Genomic DNA, 27219 nt, shown 5'->3' with positions numbered 1-27219 from the left:
CTCAATCAATATTTGCTTCGTGAATAAGTCAATAAAATTTCAGGACATCAGGAAAACAGAGCTATTTGCTGACAATAAGTGTTAAATAAAAGACACTAGGTGGGATGGCCAAAGGCCTGAGTCCTTGCTCTGACTCCACCTTGAATTCAATGGGTAATTGTGAACAAGTTGCTTCTGCCTGGGGCTTAGTTCTCCCATCTGCAAAAGAGGGAGTTTGACCAGTGATCTGCAATGTCTCACCATCTCCATAATTCTTTGAATTTACAAGTAGCATAATATCTACTATTTTCATGGTTATGTGGGCTCCCCTTTCAGCAGACACTTTGTTTCCACAAACTGTGGCTCATGGCCTCCTCTATTCTGTCTGGTAAATTCCCACTTTGCTTTAGAAATGTCACTCTATTGTCACCTCCTCTGGAAAGTCTTCACAGATTCCCTAAAGTCAGCCACTCCTTGCTCAGTGCCCCTTGCATTTATACCTCTATGGGACTTAACCCAATTATCATAATCTCCAGATGGCTATCTCCCCTTCTAGAACTGTAAGCTGCTAGAGGCATACTGAAATTACTGATTTTGTGCCTTGAGCATAATTTAGAACTGATGCTTGTTCAATGAATATATCAAGTACACTGATACCTGGGTCCTACCCCCCGAGATTCAGAGCTACTTTGTCTGGGGCCCAGGTGTTGGTGATTTAAAGTGCAGCCAAGGGTGAGGACCTCTGCTTCAGAGAGAATTTTCACCTGCATATACACATGTGTATGCACATGCACACAACACCAGGCTCCACACGTCCACAGCCTCACTGAGTATCGACATCTTTCATTACTTCAGAAGAGAGCTGAGGATTGGTTGCAACATGATTGCTATTTTTCCTACCTGTCTCCTCACAGGCCAGATGGTCATCCATATACAGTGGGTAGAGAAAACAGAGATGCCAGAGCCCTACATGTGGAAAGCATCCCAAAGTGAGACCATTCCTCGCCTAACCTCGGGGACAGCTCACACTGCTGCTTTCCTCCTACCCCACCAGACACTCCTTCTCAGTCACTTCATAGGCTCCTCCTTTCACCCTGAGCCCTACATGCTGGTGCTCCTGAGGCACCATCTTGAGACTTCTTCCATTCTGTAGCTGCACTCTCTTCTGAGGCCATCTCATCCAGCCCTGTGGTTTTAAATCCTGTCTGGATGCTGACTGCTCCCTTGTTCAACATCCTCATCCTCAGTGCCTTCCCATCCAAACCTCTTACCCTACCTGCTTTTCCTACCTCATCTTCCATCATTCTCCTCCCCACCAGTGCCACTCTGGCCAGAGGTATTCATGCTCTTCCCTGATGATGCTGGGCTTATTCCCACCTCTCAGTCTATAATCTGTTCTCTGCCTGGGACATTTACCCCCAATTCACAGACAGCCAGACACTGTTCTAGAGAACACTGGTGAACCAAACAGAAACACAACACTGAAGAGTTCCAGGCACAGAAGGAAGACAATGTGAATGGAGAGGAGAGAAGGTCAAAAAGATACAGAAGCAGGGGAACAGATTTCCACACCTGTGATACGGGTCTCCACTCAACGTTCCTTCCTCACGGAGTCCCTCCCTGATCACCCCACCCAAAACCCTGCCTCATTCTCTATCCCTTACTTATTTTTACTGTTGAAATTATATCATCTATTTTCTGTGTTGTCTGTCTTCCCCTCTAGAAAGTAAGTTTTATTAAGATGAGGGATTTTAACTTGCCCATTTCTATATCCCAGAGCCTAGAGTTGTGCCAGCCCATGGTACTAGGCCTGTCATAAATACTCATTTAAATGAGCAGTAAATATTTTACTGTGACTGCAATAGCATCTTCCATAGAAACACACACATACACAGACACACACACACACACTAACCCAACCAAGATGTACCTCTCTCAAGAGAGAAAATTCAAAGGTGAAATTTTAGATAAATATACCTAAAAATTACCCTTGTCCATCTACTCCTCAGTGATATGTAACCAGATATTTACACATAAACAAGAAGGGGAGTCTGGATCCAAATGAGAGAAGACACTATAAAATATTAGAATTTCATAATGTGTGTGATATATTTTCTAAGTTTATATATTTCTTTCTCTAGGGCCCTTATTTTCTCCTTCAAAGTATAATGTCCTAGTTGATCCTCCTGCCTTCAGTTGTTCCCCTGACTAACTCAATCTTTTATATCAACAGCATTTGTGTTTCTTACGAGAACCCCTTTGAGTTACTCTCACTTCCATGGGAACACTGAATGTCGTCCTACAAATCAAGTCTAAATTCCCATACAAGGCTTTGTAGGTTTTTTTTTTCATTTTTTAAAATTGTGGTAAAACACGCATGACAAAATTTACCATCTGAAGCCATTTCTAAGTGTAGCAACTGATCTCCAGAACTTCTCATCTCACAAAACTGAAACTCTGTTCCCATTAAATATCACTCCCATTCTCCCTCCCTCAACACCTGAGCACCACCATTTGATGTTCTCTCTGAATTTGATCATTCTAGATACCCTACAGGGCTTTTAAGCTGTTTTATGTTTTCCTTCCTTCTCATTCCTAGCTCATGTGGGCTAAGTTCTGGCCTAAGTTTTACCCAAGTGCATTACCACAGCTGTAAACAGCCCTCTCTCCTCCAGACACCTGCTCACCTTACCCACTGGGCTCTAGCACATGAAATTCCCATAGTTGGGACATTCTTCCTTTTTCCCTGCCTATTCAAATCCTCCCCACCCTTAAAAATCGTCTTTGATTTCAATCTTCTTCTTGAAAGCCCTTCCCTCTACACTAAACTGTGTCTTCCTGGAATTCATATTCCATTCACTGGAAACACCAAACATTTTGAATATCCTAATTCCCCAGCTGTTCTGTGCAATACACCACTGCCCCCTCCAAAAATTTCTACATTTTGAAATAGGGACCATGTCTCATATGTCATTGTACCTTAGAAAAAGTAGATATTCAACCAATTTTAAACAAATGTTTTTAAACAAATATTCAGAAAATTTCAACAAACATTGAAATCATAGATAATTCCTACTTTCATAAAATTTTAAAACAATTTGAATCACTCTGCAGCACCGTTGGGCAATTTTTATAAATCCTTTTCAAGAAAATTTAGCTATAGCCAACCACTTGGCCTAATTTTTTATCTGATTACTTAGTTAAAAGTCTGTTCTAGCATGGTTCTAGCTGAGTCAAATTTACAAAGATGGCACTCATGAAATGAGCTCCTGTGATCATCTCCCAGACTGTTCAGAAATCGCTTACATAAAATAAAATTTAAAATCGAGTCCACACTTCCCCATCCAATGCCTATCACCCAGTCCATTCTTCCCACACTAGTAAAAAGACCTAGGAAAGGTAAAATCATTATAAAGTGGAGACACTGGGAGCTAGAACAAAGGTGAACCAGGAGCCCATCTCCCTTGGATCATTTTCTTACCCACCTGTGTAAATGAACCTCCCTGGAGCTCCCTTGCAGAACTGTTTGGACTTATAAGATAATGTCACTTCCACTACTCCGGGTATGTGCCGAGGAGGAGTCTGCACTCTGATGGCATGAGGAGTTATTAGCTGAGGAATGAACAGGCAGATAAATAAAATACCTGTTATACAAGTTATCACCAAGGCTATGGAGGACGGGAGCATCTCCTGCGATGACCCCCCAGGGCCCCAAACTCTCTAAACACCCTGTCCCTCTGTCTCACATGTTTCTCCCTCCCACCCTGGAATTTCCTCACAGCTTAACCTGTCTAGATCCTCACCTTCCCACCAGCCCAGCTCAAGACTCTCCCTGCCTCCAGGGCCCATCTCTGTATTCACTCCCTCCCTGCTTCCTACACTGCTACTCTCTCATGTAGTGACTTGGCAATTTCCACATCCAACCTAGCACCGTTACTTGTCTTTTTGTAATGTCTTGTTGTTTTTCTCATCATGAAAGTAGAACGTATCCACTTTAGAAAATTAGGAAATTATAAAAAAATGTGAGGAAAAATATTAGCCTTGTGTAACCCAGAGATGGCCACTGTTAATCTTTGGTGTGCTTCCAGAACTTTTCTACAGGTGGCTGTTATATTATTAGATTTTATGTCCATAGACACCATTATCCTGATTTTTTTTTCACTTGACATTATAGTGTAAATACAATCCCTTCTCCTGTGTCATTAGAACTTTTCAAAACAAAATTTTTAATAGTGGAATTGAACCATTCTCCTATTATTCAATATTTAGGCTCTTTCTAATTTTTCACAATTATAAACAATGTTGCGATAAATATTTATCTTTTTAAGGGATCCATGCCTACAATAAATTGTGGTTTACATGTCTTTTAATCCTTGGTGCCTTGCTCACAGTAGGTAATCCGTAATGTGCATCCATGCTGCTGATGCTTCAGGAATTACATTTCCCCAAATAAAACTATCTTTGCACCAAAGAAAATCAGGGCAGCAAGTTGCCTTTGCCTACCTCACTCCATACAAGCATGGTCCCAAACACCACTTGGAGGCCATCGAAGAAGTTGTCTCCAATGATGATGACCATGGCTCCTCCCGTGGTCCAGCCTTCGCTTGGGCTAATGGCTTTGATGCAGGGGGTAGCTAAGAAGATAGAAAAGAAAATGTCAGGGCTGTCCTTTGATGGTTGAAATCTGGAGTTTGGGGGATTGGCTGCTCTCAAAAGCTGTTGGTTATTCCAGGTTCAAGTTGAGCTTTGCTGACTTGCCATCATTCCTTAATTGGTTGCTGGTTTTCACCAGGTCATTAAAGCCTAATGAGTTGACCACTATGTATGAAAACATGGAACACTTAGCTAATTGTGCAAAGGGTGGTTTTAAAACCCTGTTGTTTTTCCCCATATTTTTATAAGTTGATCACACTGGAAATGTGTAAATCCCTTTTCTCTCCCCACCTCCTCTGCCCCAAGATGTTAAGATTTACAAGGCCTGCTAATGTGCTAGAGAGAGAAGGAGAAAGTAAAATCTATCATAGTTGGGGTTTTTTTTCAGCTCTATCAGGAGACAATTTCTAATCACTTTCCTAACTTTGTAGGACGGATTCCCGCCCCCCCTTCTTCCATATGTCCAAGGCCTCTGGACTTTACATCCCAACAGGAACCCAATATGGTTTTCAGGCCATAACTAAAGTCAATCCATCACTCCATTTCCAAAGTTGACAGGGTCAAAGGTGGAGGAGAACTTTGGCAGGACTCCAAAAACATGAGCCCCCTTTGAACAGCCAGTCAATCACATCCAATCAGTCAGAAGAAACTGGATGGGTTCCTAGTTCTGAACCCTGGGATTTTCTTCTCCCCTTTCAGTGCCCACTGTGGGAGAATTAACACCACTCCAAATTCTTTACTGATTCAATCATTTTCTTTCAGTTCATTAATTCCTATTTAAATGGATACAAGACACATTTTAAGGGCCAAGCTGGGGTGGGGGCTGGTGGGCACTATACAGCAAAACATCACACTAAAATAGTAGCTTAGGTTAGCCATTCACCTTATAGTACAAAGCGCCTTACTATCCCAGTGAGTTGGGGAGTGTGAAAGATGGAATTTACTCAGGTATTTGTCAGTTATCTTCCTTGATATGCTTTAATTTTTTGGACAACTTGAAGTTGAACAGTTACCAGTATTTCTGACGACTTTAATGCACATGGAAAACTACCCAGAGCAGATCATGATTTCTTCTTGTCCAAGCAAACAAAAATCAATTAGTGTCAATTTCATTCTGCACATTGTTTTGTTTTGCCCACAATCTGTTTAAGGGCACATCTGACACTTATTCATACATGTCTGCACTGTAATGTTCCTGTTTAACTAAGATGTCATAGGCTTATGTTTGCCTCAAATGCCCGTCTAGCAAAAAGAAAAACACAAGACTAGATGGCAGAGGCAGTGGGGCACGGGGGCCTGAGTGCCGACTGGGAGGCGCGCGGGGTTGCAAGAGAACAGGCAGGAGTCAGTGTTTACAACTTCACTTAAAACCCACATGATCTTGTGTATTTTCTCCACGCCTGCCCAGACATAAATTTAAAATTCAAACCAGGACAATGGCGGGGACCTTGATTTGTCTGTCGTTCTCAGCCCAGACGGCAGGCAACCCTACCTTCTGATGGGTCCAGCCTTCTTGCTCTCCGGCCATGCTTAGAGTTGTTATGAACAAACATGTTGTCAGAAACAGCCAGCACGTGTCCATCCACATTCACCGTTGTTGACAACACAACCTGCACATTTAAAGCAAAAGCGGGGGGGTAAGGGGGAAGTTAGTTGTACATAAAGTAGGAAAAGTCTCAGCCTACTGTTTTGCCAGACATCCCTATGGCTAATGAGAGACGGAACAGAATCTTGGGCCAGGGCCATGCCCTCGGCCTCTCAGCAGGTCATCCTCCTGTGATTATGGCAGAGCTTCCTGGAAAAAGAGGCCACCTTTCACTTGTATGTTGTTATGTATTTGTGTTCAAACCACACCCCAGTGATGGAGTGGGGAAACTGGCCATCTGCCTGCTGGTTCTAAAAACCTTGTTCTCTCCTACAGGACCTGGACAGTCATTCCCAGCTGACCCCAGAGCTATGCTCACGCCAAGGAGCCAACTGTGTGCGCTCAGGAAGGTAAGGCCTCAACACCAGCTGGGAAGTCATCTCTCCCAGCTCAGGAATGGATTCTCACACTTCTAACATCTGCTCAAGGAATGCTGGGCACAGAGATGCTGCCTGAGGGGCTGTTTGTGGGGTGTCCCCACCCGCTAGAGAGCCGTGGCAGAGGTGATCCAATTTCTGGCGAGGAGATGAAGTTGCTGGAATTCAGTGTTGAAAATGTAGGACATTTAGTCTCTAGGCAGAGGAAAGGGAAGAGATGGGTGTGGAACAGTGGAAGATCATGGATTGGGAGTCAGAGAGAACTAAGACCACCACACCTGCTGTCCCGCAACCTGGTAACCTGGGACAAATTACTTCACTTTTTCTAATCTCCGTTTTGCTCATCTGTAAAACACAAACAACAATGCCTATCTCAAGGGCTCAATAAATAAAGTAAGGATGAAATGAGGTATTATGTGTAAAGCGCTAGGTGGAGACCCTGGCGCATGCGACAGGGGGATGAGTTCCAGCCTAACTGCCTCACCTCTGCCTTTTTTGGCCTGTCACTAGGATGGGTGACATTACTCACTGAGCCCCTCCCGTAGTGTAAGCTCTAAGGGAGGCTCTAGAAAGGCAGACACACGGGCTGGCTACCAAAAGTTACAAAGTTGGGCCCCTACCCTCAAAGAGCTCTCTTTCGGGCTGGAGAAACATGGCTGACACATAAAAGAAAGAGCACACAAAACGAAATCAAGTTGAGTTCTATGTGCGTGCTGTAGATCCAAGAGTCAGAGGTCAGTGAAGGCCAGAGCAGTTGGGAAAGCATAGCAGAGGTAGGTGGACTTGAGTGCACCCACCACCCACTTGACCCAAGAGGATGGGCCATCCTAGACGTGAGTCTGTTTGTCAGTTATGTATGCAATTTTTTTTTGAGAAAATAACTTGTTATATACATATTCGTGCATATATACAGACCTCTGGAGGAAAGGCATTGATAGGCACGTAATGAGGAGCTGTATTTAAAAATGACTTTTCCCGGGGCGTCTGGGTGGCTCAGTTGGTTAAACAACTGCCTTTGGCTCAGGTCATGATACTGGAGTCCCTGGATCAAGTCCCGCATTGGGCTCCCTGCTCGGCAAGGAGTCTGCTTCTCCCTCTGACCCTCCTCCCTCTCATGCTCTCTGTCTCTCATTCTCTCTCTCTCAAATAAATAAATAAAATCTTAAAAAAAAATAAAAATAAAAATAAAAATGACTCTTCCTATCTACTCCTAAATTAAATTTGCTGATATTCTACTTATATTTTTTCTGCCACCCCTTCCTTCCTTATTAAATGAAGGGGGCGGGGGACCTTGGCCCTGCCTTATCTCTAATGTGAAGTAAGATTCACTAGATGGCACTTAAAATTTTCTACTATGAATAATTTCAAGCAAACAAAGTGAACAGGATAGTATGATAAATCCTTCCTTTTTTTTAGGTGAAGTTTATATCCATTGAAATGCACAAATCTTAGCTGCACAGTTTTGACAGATACATCCAAGGTAACACAGACCATATCGGGGTATAGAACATTTCCATCTCCCCAGAAAGTTACCTTGTATCTTTCTCGGTCAATCCTCCCCTCCTACCTAACCCCCACCCCAAGGAAACCCTTCTGAATTTTTTTTTACCTTCAATGTAGTTTTAGATGGTAGCTTTTAATTTTTTTTAAATATATATATTTTAGTATAATAGGGGTTCAGGAGAACCCCTAAAAGCATGAGTCCCCAAAATATTTCACCTAACCTGGTCCCATGGGCATGACAGTACCAGACAGGAATTTTCCATGGACATAAGTGGGTTTCAATCATTCATCCCAAAAACATTCACTGAGCTCCTGCTACATGTTGGGTATTAAATCAGGCCCTGGAGATTCAAAGATGACAGAATGGGTTCCTAGTCAGCTATGTGTCTCTCCCACACTTCAGTTCCTCAGTTGTGAATACACTACAGGTACAGGGTCCCTACCTCTCTGTGACATCAAAGGAACTTAAAGGAACCTCAGTTGTCATTCAGAAAATGATTGTCAATAGCTCCTATTTCAGGGATGCAGCCTGTCTAGCTCTGGATCTGTTTTCAATTGTCCCATGTCAACATGTTAGGAGTCTGGGGAAAATCCTTCCAGAAATCTCCTATTGTACGGTGGCCACCGTAAGATGTAGACATCCATCGCTTTCCACAAGTGCATGGAGGCACAAGTCCCTATCAGGGCAAGCACAAGATGGCATCATAGTCAAAGGAAGAGAGAAGCCAAGGCTCCTGGCGTGGGGTTAAGATGAGCATGAAGGGGGCACCTGGGTGACTCAGTCGTTAAGCATCTGCCTTCGGCTCAGGTCATGATCCCAGGGTCCTGGGATCGAGCCCCGCGTCGGGCTCCCTGCTCGGCGGGGAGCCTGCTTCTCCCTCTCCCGCTCCCCCTGCTTGTGTTCCCTCTCTCACTGTGTCGCTCTCTGTCAAATAAATAACTAAAAGCTTAAAAAAAAAAAAAAAAGATGAGCATGAAGGTTGAAAGCATTCACCTCTGCATATGATTACCCCCTGAAAATAGTAGGAGAAGGTGGAGAAAAAAGAGGAATCAGGCCACTTTTATAAATTGTGTGTGTGAATGGATTGACATAGCTGCCATCTCTGGAAAACCTAAAACAAGAGGGCGCTTCAGGCTTTAATTGCTAATGAGCTGTGCTAGGCACAGTGAGGGGAACTCCAGCCCGTCTGAGGATTATGTGGATATAGAGAGCATTCTCTCTGAGACCACTTTAATTCATTCCACAAGCTTCTTGTCATACTGTACTTTAGTGCTCCTCATGCATTCCTGCCACAAAATATGAGGCTTTCTCGAGCCAGCTGATTTCATCATTGTCCATTTGGGTGGAGTGAGATTCAGTTCCAAAGTGAACATTTCCCGAATGACATACCCTGATGGTTCAGATGCACTTCATTATTTTCTATTAACAATGGAAATAAATTTTAATCTCTTGCTGGCTAGCTCTGGCCTCTCATGACAGCAAGGGAATTAACCTGAATTATTTCAGTGTCTGCAAAATTTATTACAAGATTTTAAATTATGTCCAAATGTATGTGCGTGTGTGCGTATATATATAGATACAAGGCAAGTTCCCATTTTTAATATTCCAAATATCTTAGACTGTGGGTTATCTAGAAGAGTCTGTCAATTAAAGTGAATTGGCAAAATGTAAAGAATTTAATCCTCTAGCTCCACCATGCAAAACCGGACATGTTTGCTGGTTGTTCTTATACATGCACGTACACGCGTGCGTGCGCGCACACACACACACACACAAATATTGGCCTTTACATACATCCACTCTCCTTCTGGAAGTAAATGAACTACATTATGGAGGTGAAGATACATTTGGTACATTCAAAGCTTTGACTTTAACTTCCTTCCCTGTTTTCTGATGAACGATGACAACACTGATATTATTCTATTCAGACAAGTTAAAGTTTCTGAATGTTTGGGGACTAAAGGAAGTGGAATGTGCATTCCAGCATCGTCTCACTCCCAGGCTTCCCTTTCCACAAGCCAACTTCTTTCCCCCAGTGAGTATTTCCTGGGTCACGAAGGCTGACCTTTTCCATCTGGAATCAATCAGTCAACCCCTGACAACTTCCTGAAACACCTCACTCCATTTCCTGTTCTCCCCCTTCTCTCTTTTCCCCTGGTTTGCTTCACTCTTCAAAACTGCAGGCCACAGCAGCTTAATGTTAGAGGGTCAGACACAGTTAGACTCCAAAACACTACACAAGGACACCTTTGACCTTCAAAAATCTTTACATCTTAGCTAAACAAATCAAGGTCAACATTTCTTACCATTACCTTGTTAACTATTTGTGTGCATCTTTGCCAACGATCTTCTGATCATATAACCATCAATACCACTTGTTCTCCTGAGCTCATAAACTGATGCGTTTTCAAAGTAGCAAATTCAGTCTTGATAAAGGGCGTCGTTTTGGAGGTAGCCGAAACTAGAAGTCACGGGCCTTATAACAAACATATGGAGAATATGGCCGACAAAGGAACTTCTATGTCTCATCAGCATCTCCTATCACCTAAACCTGATACCTGGTCTTTTCTAAAGCTGTCAGGCTCTCTTGGCACTGCCATTCTGCTGGCACGGCCCGAAAGAATGCCAATTAGGAATACAGATGTCCATGATTTGCGTGGGACGGACCCCCGGTTTTTGCTGCTGACACTGTGACAGCTTTCATTTGTTTCTCATAGTTGGTGTATCTGTATTTTAGCTCAAAACTCCAAAGGGAGAGCCTGCAGGTCGGAAACCCAAGCTACTGTAGATTATAGCTCTCCTCGACTGAGACATTTCAACACAAAAGCAATAACCCATGATATTCATGCAAATATTATTTATGACATGGCACTTTAAAGACAAGATTCCAAGAAAGAGAAGTAAGGATCCATTGAAATTGCTTGCTTTTTTTTTTTTTAAGCGGAAGCAGTTTTTCAATTTTTGCAATTCCTTCTTTTGCTTTGTGTGATCCCAAATTTTTAGTGAATTTACACGCAGAGCAACTGTAGAGTGGCAGTGTAGGTTCTGGTGGGAATCATCCGATTACATGGCAGTTTTAGCTACATGAAGAAAAATCTGTAGCTCCCCTTGAAAAATACAAGACAGTTTTAAGAACAAAATCTACAACTGTGTTAGCAATCTGCTAAAAGTACTCAAGAAAACGGATTGACTTTCTCAAATTATTTTTTTTTCTTCTCATTATCTAAAAGGACTCCCATGTCCCTCACTCTAATAATTTATACAAAGCAGGAGCCAAGTTGTAAAGAGCTCTTTCCTGCCTACACAAGGCCACAGTGGGAGTTACTCTTTAGGTGGGCACATCCGTTAATCTGTACAACCAGGTTTCCGATAGAGAAACGGCTCCTTTGGTATCAGAATGATAGCATGCAGCATGGGAACCCTTACCAACCTGACTTATTCCCACCCGTGGGGCATTTTTATGTCTCACTCTGAAATGTCTTCAGCTTTGTTGGAACATCACACTTTTAATTTTTTTTTTTTAACATCTCTCCTTGTCCAAGCTACAACTGTCTGGTTTGGTTGAGTTAAGTCAGAGGAATGACCAGCTTGGAGTCTACCCCCAGCCAGCCTTTCTCAGCTCACACCCAGGTGTTCCTACAAAGGCCTTACGTCTCACACAGAAGGGTAAAGGAAAAAGAGAAGTCAGAATGAAAAATGTGCTCTGCTCTTTGAAACAGATGAGAATCCTAGTGTCTGTAGTCACGGGAGAATAATTACACTGGGTTAGAAACCTCTCCATACGGATCAGAGTTCTTGCTTTGAAAACACACCGAATTCTACCATTTGAAGGACATATTTCCCCTCCATTTCAATGAGGGTCATGTACCTTCTAGCTGAATGTGGGGCCTTTGGTAGTTTAATCTCAGTAAAGCCTGGATGTGTAGCATTTAGGGCATACTCGAGGTGGAAGACTCTCTGATACCTACCCACAAACATGCATCCACCAAGCTAAATAAAATGGTCTCGAAAATTCCTATTATTTTGCCAAGTATGGAAAAAAAATTCTTTATGACATTTTACATCTGGAAATGGAATTAAATTCAAGATGTGCTTTTCCCTTATAACTGTTGAGTTGCTATATATGTTATTTCAGCTTTCCCAAAGTGTAACTATTATGTGGGATTTTATTTTCCACCTGTGGTAGGAGGAAAGAGACATAGAGACCATTAAACGGACAGAGAAAAGCAAGACAGACTTCTGGTTGTGGTGGGCAACCAAGTCTGGAGTCCATATCATGAGGAAAAAATACTCCATTGGTGTTTTTATACACTGGCTAATTTTCACATTCGACAAGGGGACTCTGATGAAACAATTCTGTCTAAGCCTCCATTAATTCAACCCAGGCTAACAACAAGCAGTTGGCTACTGCAAATTGTTTCTCCCCACCACTTTATTCTTGGCACACATCGTATTTTCAAACCAGATTTAAAGCCTAGATTCTTCTTTGTTACTGGACTCCGGGGTCTCCAAAATTACCTTTAAACACCTACCCCACAAGTATGGATTTTGTCATCTTTTTTTTTTTTTAAAGGAATTCCCAGAATTCTTAGCCATCACAGTTGTTTCATATTCCCTAAGGCTAAATTTTCTGTTCGGTTAAGGATCAAGTGCCGAACCAGAGAACACAAAGTTGATTGCTGTTGAGACAGATGTGGGGCATTGTGGGGCGGCTCACACCAAGGGAGGAGGGACCGTGGCATTGATGACATAACTCCCGAGAAGACACTTTCTTAAGAAAGAAGACAGCCCTATGTTTCGATCAGTCAAAGGTGGTTTTTGACACTCCCTGTGACATTCGCAGTGACATGCTACTGCGACGTGCAATGGGGACTTACAGAAAACATTGTCACGACTTCAAGGAGCTGACCAGGGAGTTGAAGCATAACAAACACCACACATAATCAGAAAAGATGACTACATAGCCATGCATAAGTGAGGACTAAAATGTGTGGCCATCGTATACTCCAGGAGCCCAAAGGTGAGAAAAATGAACCTGAAATTAAGGCAGTGACCACCATTTTCATCAAGGAAATGAGATTTGAGAGAGGCCTTGAAGAGTTGAAAAAGTTTTGTGACACCACTCAAGGTCACTGAAATCATTCTCCTGGCACTTAAAAAATAAAATCGAATTGGCATAAGTGTAGTAGTACGCTGAAGACCGTTTCTGCTGGCATATTTTGCAAATTTGCCTTAGGATGGCCATCTTTTAAGAGTTTGTTTTTAAAAAACCAGTTGAATGCGTACAAAAAGTCAAGTGGCAATTTTTTTCAACCAGCCTTCATGTCATCAGGGAGCCTGCTTTACAACTAAATTTTTCCCATCTCAAAGGTCATAGACCCTGGCTACATCTTTGCCACCTCATTTTATTCCATTGAACCCATTGCCTTTCCCATCTAGAACATATGCCAAATGGGATGGTTATAGTCAAGGGCGGTATTTTACTCGCAAACATTTTGAGAGCCACAGGGGAGCCTTGACATATTTGATGCAGTTCTTGACTTGGCTGGGCCATTCTCTTCCACCAAACTCTGCCCCCCAGGGACCTCATGAATCACCTGTCATTCATCAAAAAGCAGGAGCATGTAGTCCCCACAAGCAGCTATGTACTCTTATTGCAAAACTAAGAAAGCTTTGCTTTCCAGGAAGCTCTGCATCTGATTGCTCTGGAATGTGTTTGGAGGTAGGTTTTGGCACCCAAATTTGAGTCTCCTAAAATGTTTCAGCATTTAAGTTTTGTTTCCCCCTACCTGAAATCTGACATGCCATTTCCCAAGAGTTACACAGGCAGCGACTTGCTATCCCTTCTCTCTCTTTTCTCCCATGAATAATTCAAAACACGTTCCCTATGTGGGTTGGTTAAAATTTTTATCACCCTGATTCTTGTCCCCATTTGAGATGCCAAAAGGCATGGAGTGGGGGTGGCAGGAGGGTATCCTGTGAGAAGAGAAAAGCCTGAAGTAACCCACAGAGAGCCTTCCCCACGCTTAAAGCACTGGACTGAGGGAAATATACTCAGACCCTCAGAGGGGTTTTTTTGTTTTTGTTTTTTTCCTGACTCCAAATAGATAATTATTATTTCTCAGAATATCTGGTTTGTTTTACCACCAGATAATGGACTCACCTGTTGATTAGAGAGGCCATAAGTCAAGTGATTTTCATTATGAGCTTTAAAACTGCTGCTCAGTAGCACAGAAACCTTCAAATGGTGCATGAGATCACAAAGCAGCTGGAATAGCTCTAGAATTGAAAGATTTGAACTGAAGAAACCTGCAGGCAACTGGAGCTGTATTAAATTTTTACCATTTGGAGTTAATTTAAACTCTGTTTCCCTCTTCAATGGGTGTGAGAGAAACATTCAACATTTTTTATTTAAGGAAAATAGATGGTGGTGCCATTAAAAAGTTTTATATAAGAACTAGGGGTTTAAGAAATCATAATGGTTTGTTGGATGGATCTTGGCCCTGTTCCAAGACATGAGTAGCCCTGCCCTTTGCTCCTGCATCATTCAGTCACACAGACTAGTGGCTAACACCCAGCTGTGAGGACTGGGTGTCTTTGTCATCCACATTAATTTCCCCATTGTTCCTGTGCAGTGGCTGCATCCAGGCCCTAGGCCTCTCACATTATCGAGCTACCCGAGTGATGCCGGTTGGTGCTCACACAGCCTCACTTTTTTTCTTCATCCTGACAGATCTTTGCATCTTCCATTCCCCTCTGCCCGCAACCGTGCATTGCTCTCTCTTCCTCAGAGGTCTGACAGACCTGCTAGGTGTGTCCTCATAGGGCATAACCCTTTCCCTCACCCCTTCCAAGGCCCCTTAAGATCCCCTTCTGGCAGGCCCATCCTGAGGTCGTGTGAAGATCCCTATAAACAGAATTCAACTCAGCACTGATGTCCTCCCCAATCTGGCTCCCGAGATAACTTTTCTTTCATTGCAAATGTATGTATGTGCCCCTCCATATATCTTGACCTTTTATGTCTTGAGGCAACAGATGGCAAGACCTGTTTGGATATATTTCTCAGTCCTCTCCCTAGAATAAGTGTATAAAAAATGATGATTGTGGTGGGCCTAATCTAAAATGGAATAATTTAGGGGTGAACCTGAGACACACAAGAGCCACTCAGAAAAGTTCAGCAAATGGCTGTAAGAATCTTTATCCTAACTACATGAAAGCTGCAAGTTTATAAATGGAGGAGTTCATTTAAAATTATTCTAGGGTTAGAGATATGTCAAGGCACATGCTCCTAACTCCAGAATGACTAATGGGCAAGTTGGTGCTTACCCATACGATGGAAAATACCCCAGGCCTCTACAGTGATCATGCCTATTTAAAACAGAGTCCTCTTGAGGCAAGGGGAAATAACTGGCAACCAGGTCTTGAATGTTCTCAATATCAACTAAGTTAGTGATCTGCTGACATTAGTGTCCTGTTATAGCTGATACCGTGGACAACTTTGAAAACCATTGGGAAGAGCATCTACACTTACTATTATTATAATGGCTGGTATCCCTTAGATTCTACCTCAGCTGCCGTGACCACACCACTGAGTTTGGCAATCAGCACAAAGCCAACTGACACCGTGCTGGGCCCTGTGCTTCCAGGCAGGTCACTTGAAGACGACAGAGAAGCAGAGCTAAGCTATGTGAATCACTCATTTGTCATATTCTCCTTATCTCCCCACTGGGAGGTAAGTCCCTCAAGGGCAGCGGGTTGTATCTGTTTCGCTTGTTGATGTGTCTCTAGCACCTAGGATAGTCCTTGGCACACAGACTGTCTTCAATAATATCTGGTGGGTGGATGAATAAATGAATGAGTGCATCTATGTTTTCACTGTGACTTGGAGCAGACCCAGTCAGCCTATCTCTGAGAATGAGTTGGCAACCGTCACCATAATTGTTACCAACTTCTGTGTTTTAGAATCTGATTGTGGGAAATGACAACATGTTTGACTTCTCCTTGTCTTAGCTTGATTTTCTTCTGGATTTTCCAACTGCCTGCCCTCTACCCACAATGTAGAGAAATAAAGAATAGGGTTCATTATGTCTTAACAGCTTCAACTAGACATAAATTTCTTTCTTTTCCTTCACTAAGCTGTTAATCTGGGTGTTTCACCCAATTGTTCCATTTCAAGAAGGGCAGAAATGATTTTCTGCATGTATGGCCCATGGATTTAGATACTTGGGGACCACAGAAATCTTTTCTTTTTTCCCTTTCTTCCTTCCCTTTTTCCCTTCTCTCTCTTAAAATATTTATTTAATAACAATTTCTTGAGCTCCGCACAGTGGCTGGTATTATGCTAGGCATTGGGGAGAAATACAAAAATTAAAAAAAAAAGATATCCGTTACCCTCAAGCAGCACAGTCTCTTAGATGAACAATAATTGCAAGGCAATGTGATCGATTCATTTATTCATCCACCCACCAGATATTATTGAGGACAGTCTGTGTGCCAAGAACTATCCTAGGTGCTAGAGACACATCAAAAAGCAAAACAGATACAATCATCTGCCCTTGAGGGACTTAGCTCCCAGTGGGGAGATAAGGAGAATATGACAAATGAGTGTAGTAGCACTGTGTAGAGAATGTAATGATGGCACAGAAGAAGGAGCCAAGGAGTCTGTCAGGGAGAGTCAGAAAATGCCTCACAAAGGAGGTGCCATTCAGGTATAGTCTTGAAGCACGAGTAGAAGTCACAAATTGGAGAGGGGCGAAGGGTTCTTAGGTAGAGGGGCAAACATGTGGAAAGGTTCAAGTAATATTCCATATAATAGAAATCAGTGAGGTGTGCCAAGTGAGTGGTGGGTATATGGAAACATCAGGGGATGTGCCTGGTACAAAGATACTAATCAGCCATGCCTTTCAAAATCTGAGTTTTAGGACTAGACAAGGAAGGAGTAGAAGCAGGGATCTACTGCAGTTGTGTTCAGGAGAAGAGATAGATTTAGCAGATACTTAGGAGGAGGAAGTGACGCTTCACCAATAAATGAGGAAGGCACGGATCCAGAGAGTAAGTATCAAATTCTGTTGTGAACATGTGCTCATTAGTAAGCCAAGGGAAGACGCCCAGGAAGAAGGCAGAGTGGGATTTCTGCAGCTCCAGAGAAGGGTGAGGTCTGAGGATATGGATCCAGGAGTCACCTGGAACAGATGGCATTTATAAGGAAGTGGGAAGATAATCAAGGAACTCCCAAGGGGACAGGTCTTTTTGTAAGGGTTAAATTACATGGAGGATGCCCATTTGGTAGATGAATTTCATTTCTTTAGGTCAGGGGACCATGGGACCCTAAGAGATGTGGGAACCCCTGACATTTTAAGCAAAACTTGGTTTAAATGTAGGTTTTTGTGGCAAAAGAATCTATACCTTTTACCAAATTCTCAAAAGGATCTGAGCCGAAAAAGGATTAAAACCTATTGTGTTTTGATAAATAGGCATATGTATTTATATATGTCTGAGATACTTGGAACTTGAACTGAATTAAAGAGAGGTTTGTTTCAGGCTAGAAAAAAAATTTGATGTAATGATATTGTTCTCATTTGGTCATTTTGGGAAAAAGAATCCAAGTTCCACAACTGTTTTGGGGACAGGGGAAAGAAGAGAGGTGGGAGAGAAGAAGGAGTATGGCTGGATTCATGATTTGGTAAGAAAAATTTCATATTTCTATTCTGTTCAGAGCAAATCTTTACAAAAGAATGCTTCAGATTAAATATGTTTAATCATAACAAAATGGAGGAACGAAGTAACTATCTATATGGTTTAAAAGTATTACCTTTGTCATTCTGAATAAGAAATGTAGTTCAGAAATTCCTAAGTTACCATTCCTTCAGATCCCCCTGACCCCCGCATGATTACCTACAATCTCTGGTTTGGTTTCATATTTTGAACTTTATCCAAGTCTCTCACTTGACCATTATAGCACATAGTCAAGGCTTTCTCCATAGTAGCCTTCTCCAGGTAGAGAGCGTTCATTGAAGGTTATACTCTTAATAGAATCTGAGCACAGTATAAAAATTATCAATTATTTTGTACATCAAAGGGCACTATCAAGAAAGTGAGATGACAGATATGGAATAGGAAAAAAATATTTGCAAATCACTTATCTAATAAGGAAGGTCCTGGTATCCCAAATATATATAAAAAAAACTCTTACAACTCAACAATAAAATGACACATAACCCAATTTAAAAGTGGACAAAGGATTCAAATAAACATTTTTCCAAAGAAGATATACAAATAAATGGCCTGTAAGCACATTAAAAAAAATGTTCCACATCATGAAGGAAAGACAAATCAAAACCACAATGAGATACCACTTCACACTCCTAGGATGGCTAGAACTTAAAACAAAAACAAAAGACAAAAAAAAAAACAACAGAAAATAACAAGTGCTGGCAAAGATATGGGGAAACTGGAACCTTCGTATATTACTGGTGGGGATATAAAATGATGCAGCCACTGTGGAAAACAGTTTGGCAGTTCCTCAAAAAGCTAAAGATAGAGCTAACATATGACTCAGAAATTCTACTCTTAGACATATACACAAGAGAATTGAAAACATATGTTCACACACCAAAAAACTTGTACACAAATGTTCGTAGCAGCATTATTTATAAAAGCCTAAAAGTAGAAACAACCCAAGTGTCCATCAACTGATGTATAGATAAACAAAATGTGGTACATTTTTACAATGGAATATTATTCAGCCATAAAAAGGAATGAAGTGCTCACACCTGCTACAACATGGATGCTAAGTGAAAACATGGTGCTAAGTGAAAGAAATCAGACACATGGTGCTAAGTGAAAGAAATCAGACACAAAGAGCTACATGTTGTATGATTCCAATTACATGAAATGTCCCCAATAGAAAAATCATAGAGACGAAAAGTGGATTCGTGGTTGTCAGTGGGTGGGGAGAAAAGAGAATTGGGAGGTATGGGGTTTCATTTGGGGATGATGAAAATGTTCTGGAATTGTATAGCGGTGATGGTTGCACAACATTGTTAATATACTAAAGGCCACTGAGTTGCACAATTTAAAATGGTTAAAATGATGAATGATATGTTATATGAATTTATCTCAATAAAAAATACCCCCCAAATTGCCAATTAATTTTAGCTCTACCCCCAAAATAAGACAATTAGAACCCACAAACTTAAAAAAAATAGTTCACGTTCTTTGCAGAAGTCAAATATTTTCACATTGGATGAGAACCTCCCATCATTTTGAGATCAGCAATATTTATTCTAACCCTGTTAAAAGCTCAGGCACACTGAAATCGTCACTTAGTAAATAACGGAAGAAGTAGAGGAAATATGAGCATGCATGTGCTTAGTGAGTACATTTCCAAAATCTGAGAAAAATAAAATGACAAGACATTCTGTTAAAAGCCTCTTGAAATTGATGAGAGCATTCTCAAATTTAAAACTCTTTGGAAGTGAAGGTAGAGAATAGGGGGATAGGAATCTGAACAGCCAACCCCTCTTCCTACCTCTGTTTCTTCAGGAAGTGAAAGCCAAGCTTTGGCCATCAAGGTTATTCTGGAATCCTTTTGAATCTCGTACTTTTTTGGACTGAAATTATTTACGTTTGCATTTGGAACACAAAACACCATCAACTTCCACCCCGCACAATGATCCTGCGTCATTCCCAAGAAAGCTCATTTTATTTCTGCTTGTCTTCACACCATACAGCAGGGGAAACTGTATGACAGAGAGGAGGGGTTTGACTTTTTTAAGAGAGGCTGGTAATCGTGTTAAATAACTAACCAAAAATGTCCTAGTGCCAGCAAGACTGTTTGATGACCATGATGGGGGGGGGGGGGGAGGAGAAGACAAGAATGTTTTGTGTTTTTTTTTTGCAAAGTAGTTTTCTCACCTTGTGTGCACCCACCTCCCCCCCCCCCCCCCGTGAACTCCTGAAGTACTCTGTCCCTAAGCCCCAGAAGCTCTCCGGGTGGCTGGCAGGAGCAGCCCCGTTACTTGGGCAGTCCTGTGCCCAATGAGTATGTGTGACCCCGGTCTCTGAAATTACGAAGAATTTCAAAAAGTCAACAGCAAGGCATCCACTTAGCAGCTGTCCACGGTGCAAACTCGTGGTCTGGTGGAAGGGGTTTGACCAGACAGACCCTCCCGGTTCCTGGTTCCACCGCATCCTTCCTGCGATTTGAGGCGAGTTACGAAACCCCCAGAACCTCACTGTTCCCACCCAAAACACGAGTCTAATCATCCCCATCCCTCCCGTGGCTGCCAGACTTTTTTTTTTTTAAGTCTCAAGCCTGAATGCTATTGTTTAACATGTTTTCCATGTTTCTACGGGGAAGGGAGCGCTCTGTATTTAGGCGGGGTGTATGAATGGCAGGAAAGCCTTTTGGCGGATTAAATATGGGTCCTTCAAAGATTAAGGAAGGGAGCCAAGGGGGACTGCACTTCCTCTCATCTCCAACCTGACACACTTTGCCTCTCTCTGTGTTTTTATTAGCTCGTATCCTCAGTACATCAGTGGCAAGGGTGATGAAACCAGTGGCAGATTTAACTGCCCGGCAGCTGGGTCACTGTCCCGTGGGTCTTGTTGTCATGTTGCGATCTTAAAGGAACCACGGCTGTTGGGGCTGCTGCTTTCCCAGAGACTCCGAGAGACACCACTGCATGGTTAATCGGTGGCGAAGGAAGGGAAGAGGCTATTGCTTGCAGAAAGCACAGAGAAGCTGCTTTGAAAAATCCCAAGGTGGCTGAATATCAAGAACACGGTTCCTGCTGTGGGCAGCTGTGTGTGTGAAGGGCAGCCTGCGGGCTGAAAATCAAATCTCCAGCCTGGGTTGGTGCCCCTCCCCTCGGGCCTTGGCGACAGAGGCGAGAGGCCTAGACACTACAAAATGCAGGAGCCCTCAATACTATCAGATGAGGGATATCATTTAGAGTCATCTTTATTGTTAGCAGCGTCCATGAATAATGTTTTCTAAGAAAAGAAAGGAAAAAAGAAAGTGCTAAAGAGAGAAAACAGAACGACTCACTTAACAGGGAAGAACTGCAGGCCCCTTACCTGAAACCTTCTCATGTCCCTCGGGTTTCCCGCTGTTTTCAAACAATTCTGATTGCACTTGAGGAAAAATTTTAGAAAAAATCTGTGAAGAGAAAGCAATGTGTTACATTTTGTAGTAAACATTTTTTAAGAGAAAATAGATCTGCATTATATTAGATTTGATTGGAAAGGGATTGTGTTTCCCATCTGGGGAATTTCAGCCGGCCCTGCCTGGGAAGGAACACCGCTGACCCTTTGCAATTTGCAAATTCGGATGTTTGCGATTTGAGGATTGTGAAGCGGGTCACAAGCTGGGCTCTGGTTTGTATACCCACCCCCGAGTTGCAAGGACACTCTGTCTCCCAAAAATCAGACTTCCAAAGCAGCAGTGACTCCTGCCGTGTAAAAATGTCTTGCTCCAGGGTAAATAATGGCAAGACTTCACCCAGAATCCCAGGGTTTCTCACGCATGTGGCTTTCCGCTGGCCACACGCACCTCCGTGCTCACACACCTCACACGTGTACCCTCACACGTCTTTTTAGCCAATATATATAAAATCAGAAAACAGTACGTTGCCATCCAAAGGCAGGTCAGCCTGTGCAGGTATACACTGGGGTTTTTATGACTAATAACAAGTTGTGAATGTCCTCTCAGACCTTCTGTACATTATCCGGGAAAATACAAAGGCACCGAATCATGGTTTGAGGTTATCATTCGTCATAAGGCATATTTTTAAGCCAGCTGTCTCTGAAATAAACTATTTGTGCAATTTTAAAATTGGGCATCTTTAATCAGACAACTACATCAAACCAGAAAAATGGCAGAGGTGGCCTTTTCAGCCATTCACCTATTTTAATGTTTGGGATTTTGTTTCAAACCACAATAAGTTTTTCATTTAACTCACTTGCAGAGTCCTTTTCCTTAAAAAAAAAAAAAAAAATCCGGCTTTTGCAGTGTTAAAGTCCCAGGTGAGCTAGGCCTATTTCCCTTTCTGTTACTATGACAACGAAATTTTACCGCAGTCCCAAAGTCCCTCCAGAACTCTCACATCCATGCCTTGAATTAGAACTTTAAAGGAAAAGATATACATTTTTTCTCCAGGATTTACCAACAAAAATAAGTAGAAATCAACAATGCTTCCAAAAATTCTATTTTAAAGCAACGGCTGGTAAGATGCTCTCATGGTGACCTTCTGTTTATTTTTATTTTTTTAAGAATCACACAAAAGAATTGGAGAGCGCTCCAGTTAATTGTATTTAGCACTTAAAGAAAAAAAAAATCTGATGGAAAGATAAACAGTAAGCAATCAAGGAAGAGAGAATGGGAACTGTGTTCTTCAAAATGGTTTCTGTATTTGAGGCTGTTTTACTCTAGATTTGCTAACAATATTTGGCCAAGTGCTCCTGACCCCTATCTACGAATAAAGGTGGGCTGTGAATTGTGAATTTGGAAATAACAGCTAAAATTTTTTTCATGATGTTATAACATCTGCTTTTCACTTCTCTCTTTTCATCTTGGCTGGGCCAGGAGGTTAGGCAGGACTTCCTGTGCCATGAAGGTATCAGGGTCTTCACCCTAGCTCCCCGAGCTACCTCCGGAGTGACGGGGCAGAGAAACGCTCCGCGCTGGGGTTTTTTTTGTTTTTTGTTTTTTCCCTTTTGCTCCGCACTGCTTTATGCAGCGTTCAAATTCACAACCTGCCTTCGCTTCCTAACGTGCAGTGAAACGTCTGCCTGCCGGTAGCAATCAGAGGTTGATCAGAATGCAAACATTTTATTTTTGTAAGGGAAAATATTCTTGCCCTTGTACATTCACAGAAGAGGCAGCTACAGCCACTCACAACTCACGAAGATGCTCTCAGGATATGCTTAAAACTTGCTTTTTTCTCACTCGAGTCTCCTTCCAAACAATAGCCCCCCCCTCCCACACCACATCTATCCTCCAGCACCCCCAAGCGTGATTTACACCTTTTCCCCTCCTAAAACCAAAGTGAGTGCTTTTTCTTACCAAGTCCTTGATTTGAGGAAAGTTTTGCTTGGACTGAGGTCCTTAGAACGCACTCCCGGTGGGTGATACTTTCCCTTACCTACCAACCCTTTCTCTAAAATGTATCTGGCAAAAACATTAATGTTCGTGAAGGCATTGTTATATGCATGGTGTGGTAGGTGGAAAAGTGCAGAAGAAATACATGTTTACATGAAATCAAATTGATTTAGGGAAACAAGGGGCCTGCTGAAAGGCTCGATTCAGTTTCAATTAGGACGCTCATCAGTTCTTTGGGTGGAAAGTTTTGACTCTTTCCCTGGCCTGGGATCTGAGTCTGTAACCTGTCTAGTCCCTGCATACTAAGGATATAACCTTCTATTCACAAAGGGGAACAGAGTGGGGTGGGGGGGATATGTGGGGAGAGAGAGAGAGAAAAAGTTCTCTTACACTGTATACTGCTTTCTAAAGGAAGGCATAACTTTCTAAATAGCTAGCTCCAAAAATTATGGCCTGGATATTTTATATGTGAACTTAAAAATTAATTTAAAGGAATCCTGGGGGTTTACTGCTATCTCCAATTTTTTCTCTTGCTTTTACTGCTGTCTTCTACCTCTCTCCCTTCCACCCCCCCTCCACCTACCATGCTCAGGGGCTTGATACAGAACCCTTTACTAACTATACCATCCATTAACCACAGGGTGACTTGCAGGGAACAAATCCCCTGGGTCTGGATCCCTCCGAAGGCAGAGCTGCCTGGAAAATGCCAGCGCTCTGCACTCAGAAACGGGAAACCCAAATGAATTGCAAGATTCAGACCAAATGTGCAGATTCTCATCAGGATGGAAGTTGTTATTTCCACTTTCTCCAAACAATGTTGACCACATAAATATTATAACCACTTAGTGCAGTACACTTTGCAAGGCTTCTGATCTCATTCCTTAGGAGTGAACACTACGACCAACAGGATTATCCTTGTTCTCTAGATGCAGAGGAATAGAGAGGTGGGATCAAAATGTGAACTCAAGCCAGCACATTGCAACCTGGATCCTAGGTCAGCTGAGATGATGTAATGCACCAAATGGCATTTCTTCACTCCACAGATATTTATGACATGCTGCCAGTATTCTAGTCTTGACCTGCGCCAACTATGTAACCAAGTTCGCTCACTTCTCTGGGCCTCAGTTTATTCAACTGGGTTTAACTGGCTTATCTCTAGGGTTCTTCCAATATTAATATTCTATGATGACGAAGAAAAGTATGTAGAGTTGAGAGCCCTCCAGAAATGGCTACACTGATGGAAGAAACCACTGAAGACAAAAAGATCATGATTTACTGCAGTCCAAGTGGGGTGTATGCAGGGTTTTCTGAGAGATACGTCAAAGATAGTGGGGAAAAAATAAGCAGGGACAGCTGGTTGGTGGACAGTGGGGCATCTTGGGTGATGCCTCGGTCAGAGCAGGCGGTCCCCCAGGCTTGACAGGCAAATTGTTGAACAACCATTGTCTTAGGCTTCCTTCCACATGCTTCTGAGGCAGGAGAAGGTGGCTCAGGAATATCAGCTATCAGAGACATCTCTGTCCCTGCTCACTATCTTGTGTTGGTCCAGCAGCTGAAGGGTACAGGGGTCACAGAGGGAAGGGAAAGAAAGTTTGCCAAGTGTCTACTCTGTGCCTTACCCTGAGGCTAGGTATAGGTGCTTCATATACAATGCGTCATTTTTTTTCTTACAACAATGGTACGACTGATGAATCATTTCACAGCTAGAAAAAACAAAGTCACCAAAAATTGAAGAAATTTGCCCAAGATCACACAGATGGTAAGTAGCAGAAATAAGGATTTGAACCTGGGTCTTTCTCACAGCAAGCTCCATCTGGCAGTCTCTGCTTCCTGAACCAATTAGATTGTGATGACAGTTGCACAACTCTGTGAATATATTAAAAGCCACTGAACTGTATACACTAAATAAGTGACCTTTATAGTATGTAAATTATATCTCAATATAGCTGTTTTTAAAAATTCAGAAAATGGTCTGAAAGAAGAAAAGAAAAGAAAAGAAAGAAAGAAAGAAAGAAAGAAAGAAGAAAGAAAGAAAGAAAGAAAGAAAGAAAGAAAGAAAGAAAGAAAGAAAGAAAGAAAGAAAGAGAAAGAAAGAAAAGAAATAGAGAAGAGAAGAGGGGAGGGGAGGGGAAGGGAGGGGAGTGAAGGGAAGGGGAGGGGAGGGGAAGGGAAGGGGAGGGGAGGGGAAGGAAAGAGAAGAGAAGAGAAGAGAAGAGAAGAGAAGAGAAGAGAAAAGAAGGGAAGAGAAGAGAAGAGAAGATGGAGGGTGAGAAGGAGGGAGGGAGAGAGGGAGGAAAGGGAAAAAACAACATGAAGGATTCTGGTTTCTTGAAGAGTGAGAGGACTATAGCATCCCAAGAGGAAAACACTAGGTCAAAGATAGTTGCATGGAAGTAAATGCCTACTAATGAAAATACTTGCTGAATTCATTTATTTACCCATTTGAGCAATTATGAAGTATACAGTATCCTCCATGAAGGTTCAGACACCATGGCAAATAAGATGGACCAAATCTTTGCCCTCATGGAACACACAACCAAACCATTCAAAATATACTGTTTCAGATTTTGAGAGGAATCTGGAGACCCCTGAATATGGGTCTAAAATTACAGGGGACTGCCCAGCCACACAGAAATCTCTTTCTCTACCAATCTCTGGAATATTGGAACACACAGCACTGTTCAAGAGTAGAATGATAGTTCCTAGATGGGTCTAGATGTGTCCTGAGCCCTTCCCAAACAGAAACTGAGATTCAAACTAGTTGCACAAATAGGGTGCAAAGTCAAGGTCCAGAGGTGGGGGACGTGGAGAGGGATTGTCTCTAAATCAAAGGAAGGGCAAATACTTAGTATTCATGCCAGATTCCAGAATTATAACCAATGATCTGACGAGTACAAAACCCAACATAATTTTGTCCAGATTTGTGGTAGAGGTCATTCAATTCATCTCTCATTTGAAAGCCAAGATATAGTGCCTTCTAAAAAATTGCAATACAAAAAGTGTTGAGGAAAGTACTGTGGGAAGACAATGAAAGCCTTTTTCAAGAAAAAGATTAGACAGGGATGTGTATCAAAAGAATGTGAACTTAGCACTAGTAACAGCTACCATTAAGTAGAACCTTACTCTATGCCAAATAACATGTAAAATACCTTTCACTTTGAAACTTCTTCCCTTAAAAAAATCTAATTCTGCCTACCCTAGGAATAATTTCTGCAATGCCATGGTCACATGTTACACACCATGAAGATGAGAACACCCCCGTACTCTCCAAAAACCAAGAGCAGGGGGTGCTATATCTGGTTCTCTCTCTCTCTGCTGTGATGGCCACATGAGCAGGCTGGCTCCCGGAAGTCCGAGCCATATGTAGACTCAATATAGCCTCACAAACCATGTAGGTGTTTAAAGGCCTAAGTCCATTGATTTTTGAGGAAGACACATTTTATCTGGATTAACTACTAACCCTCCTTTTCTAGAGTCCAATAAATTAAAATATAATTGGCTTCCACTGTTTGTGTGTGCTTCTGAAAAAAGGATAACTCCCTTGCCTTAAAACACTCATAATACCATTTCTAAGAATGATCAAATTATCATCTCTAAAAACTATCCGGGATAGGCTGGATCATAAAATCATATTTGAAAGAAATGGGCAGCTGTCTCTCGTCTCCCAGGGCCCTGTCAAGCTTTATCCTATGGGGGACTAGGCAGAGTGAGGGGTCTCATGCAGGATGGATACACCTCTGGGGCCATTTTCTCATTCGGGATGGCCAACATGGCAGCTCACTCTGTTTTATAAGGTAGGAAAACCCCTATGTGCTGGGTTTCTACTTGAGACCAGTAAAAAACATGATGATAATGTTTCAGCTTTAATCTAGGTCTTAACTGTGATATCCTCTTTGAACCTTCCTACAACAGAAAGAATACATTTTCCTCTCCCAAAAGCCTCTAAGAGAATCCAAAT

General features: G+C 42.2%; 1 protein-coding gene across 1 annotated transcript in view; it reads right to left on the bottom strand.

Moving 5' to 3' along the window:
* The window catches only part of EBF2 (EBF transcription factor 2), a 188164-nt gene that overhangs the window by 35484 nt on the left and 125461 nt on the right, over positions 1-27219 (bottom strand). The window contains exons 7-10 of the mRNA XM_045880043.3: positions 21239-21320; positions 6125-6242; positions 4483-4613; positions 3465-3591 (exon numbers count right to left, since the gene is read on the bottom strand). Coding sequence (XP_045735999.1) covers positions 3465-3591; positions 4483-4613; positions 6125-6242; positions 21239-21320 — 458 coding nt within the window. The remainder of the gene's footprint in view (positions 1-3464; positions 3592-4482; positions 4614-6124; positions 6243-21238; positions 21321-27219) is intronic.

The sequence above is a fragment of the Mirounga angustirostris genome, unplaced genomic scaffold, assembly GCF_029215605.1.
Source record: "Mirounga angustirostris isolate CCGP_5_RB_7025 unplaced genomic scaffold, mMirAng1.0.hap1 SCAF_2, whole genome shotgun sequence".
NCBI lineage: Eukaryota > Metazoa > Chordata > Mammalia > Carnivora > Phocidae > Mirounga > Mirounga angustirostris.
The sequence above is the reverse complement of the archived record's forward strand: the minus strand, read 5'-3'. Positions and strand labels throughout refer to the sequence as shown.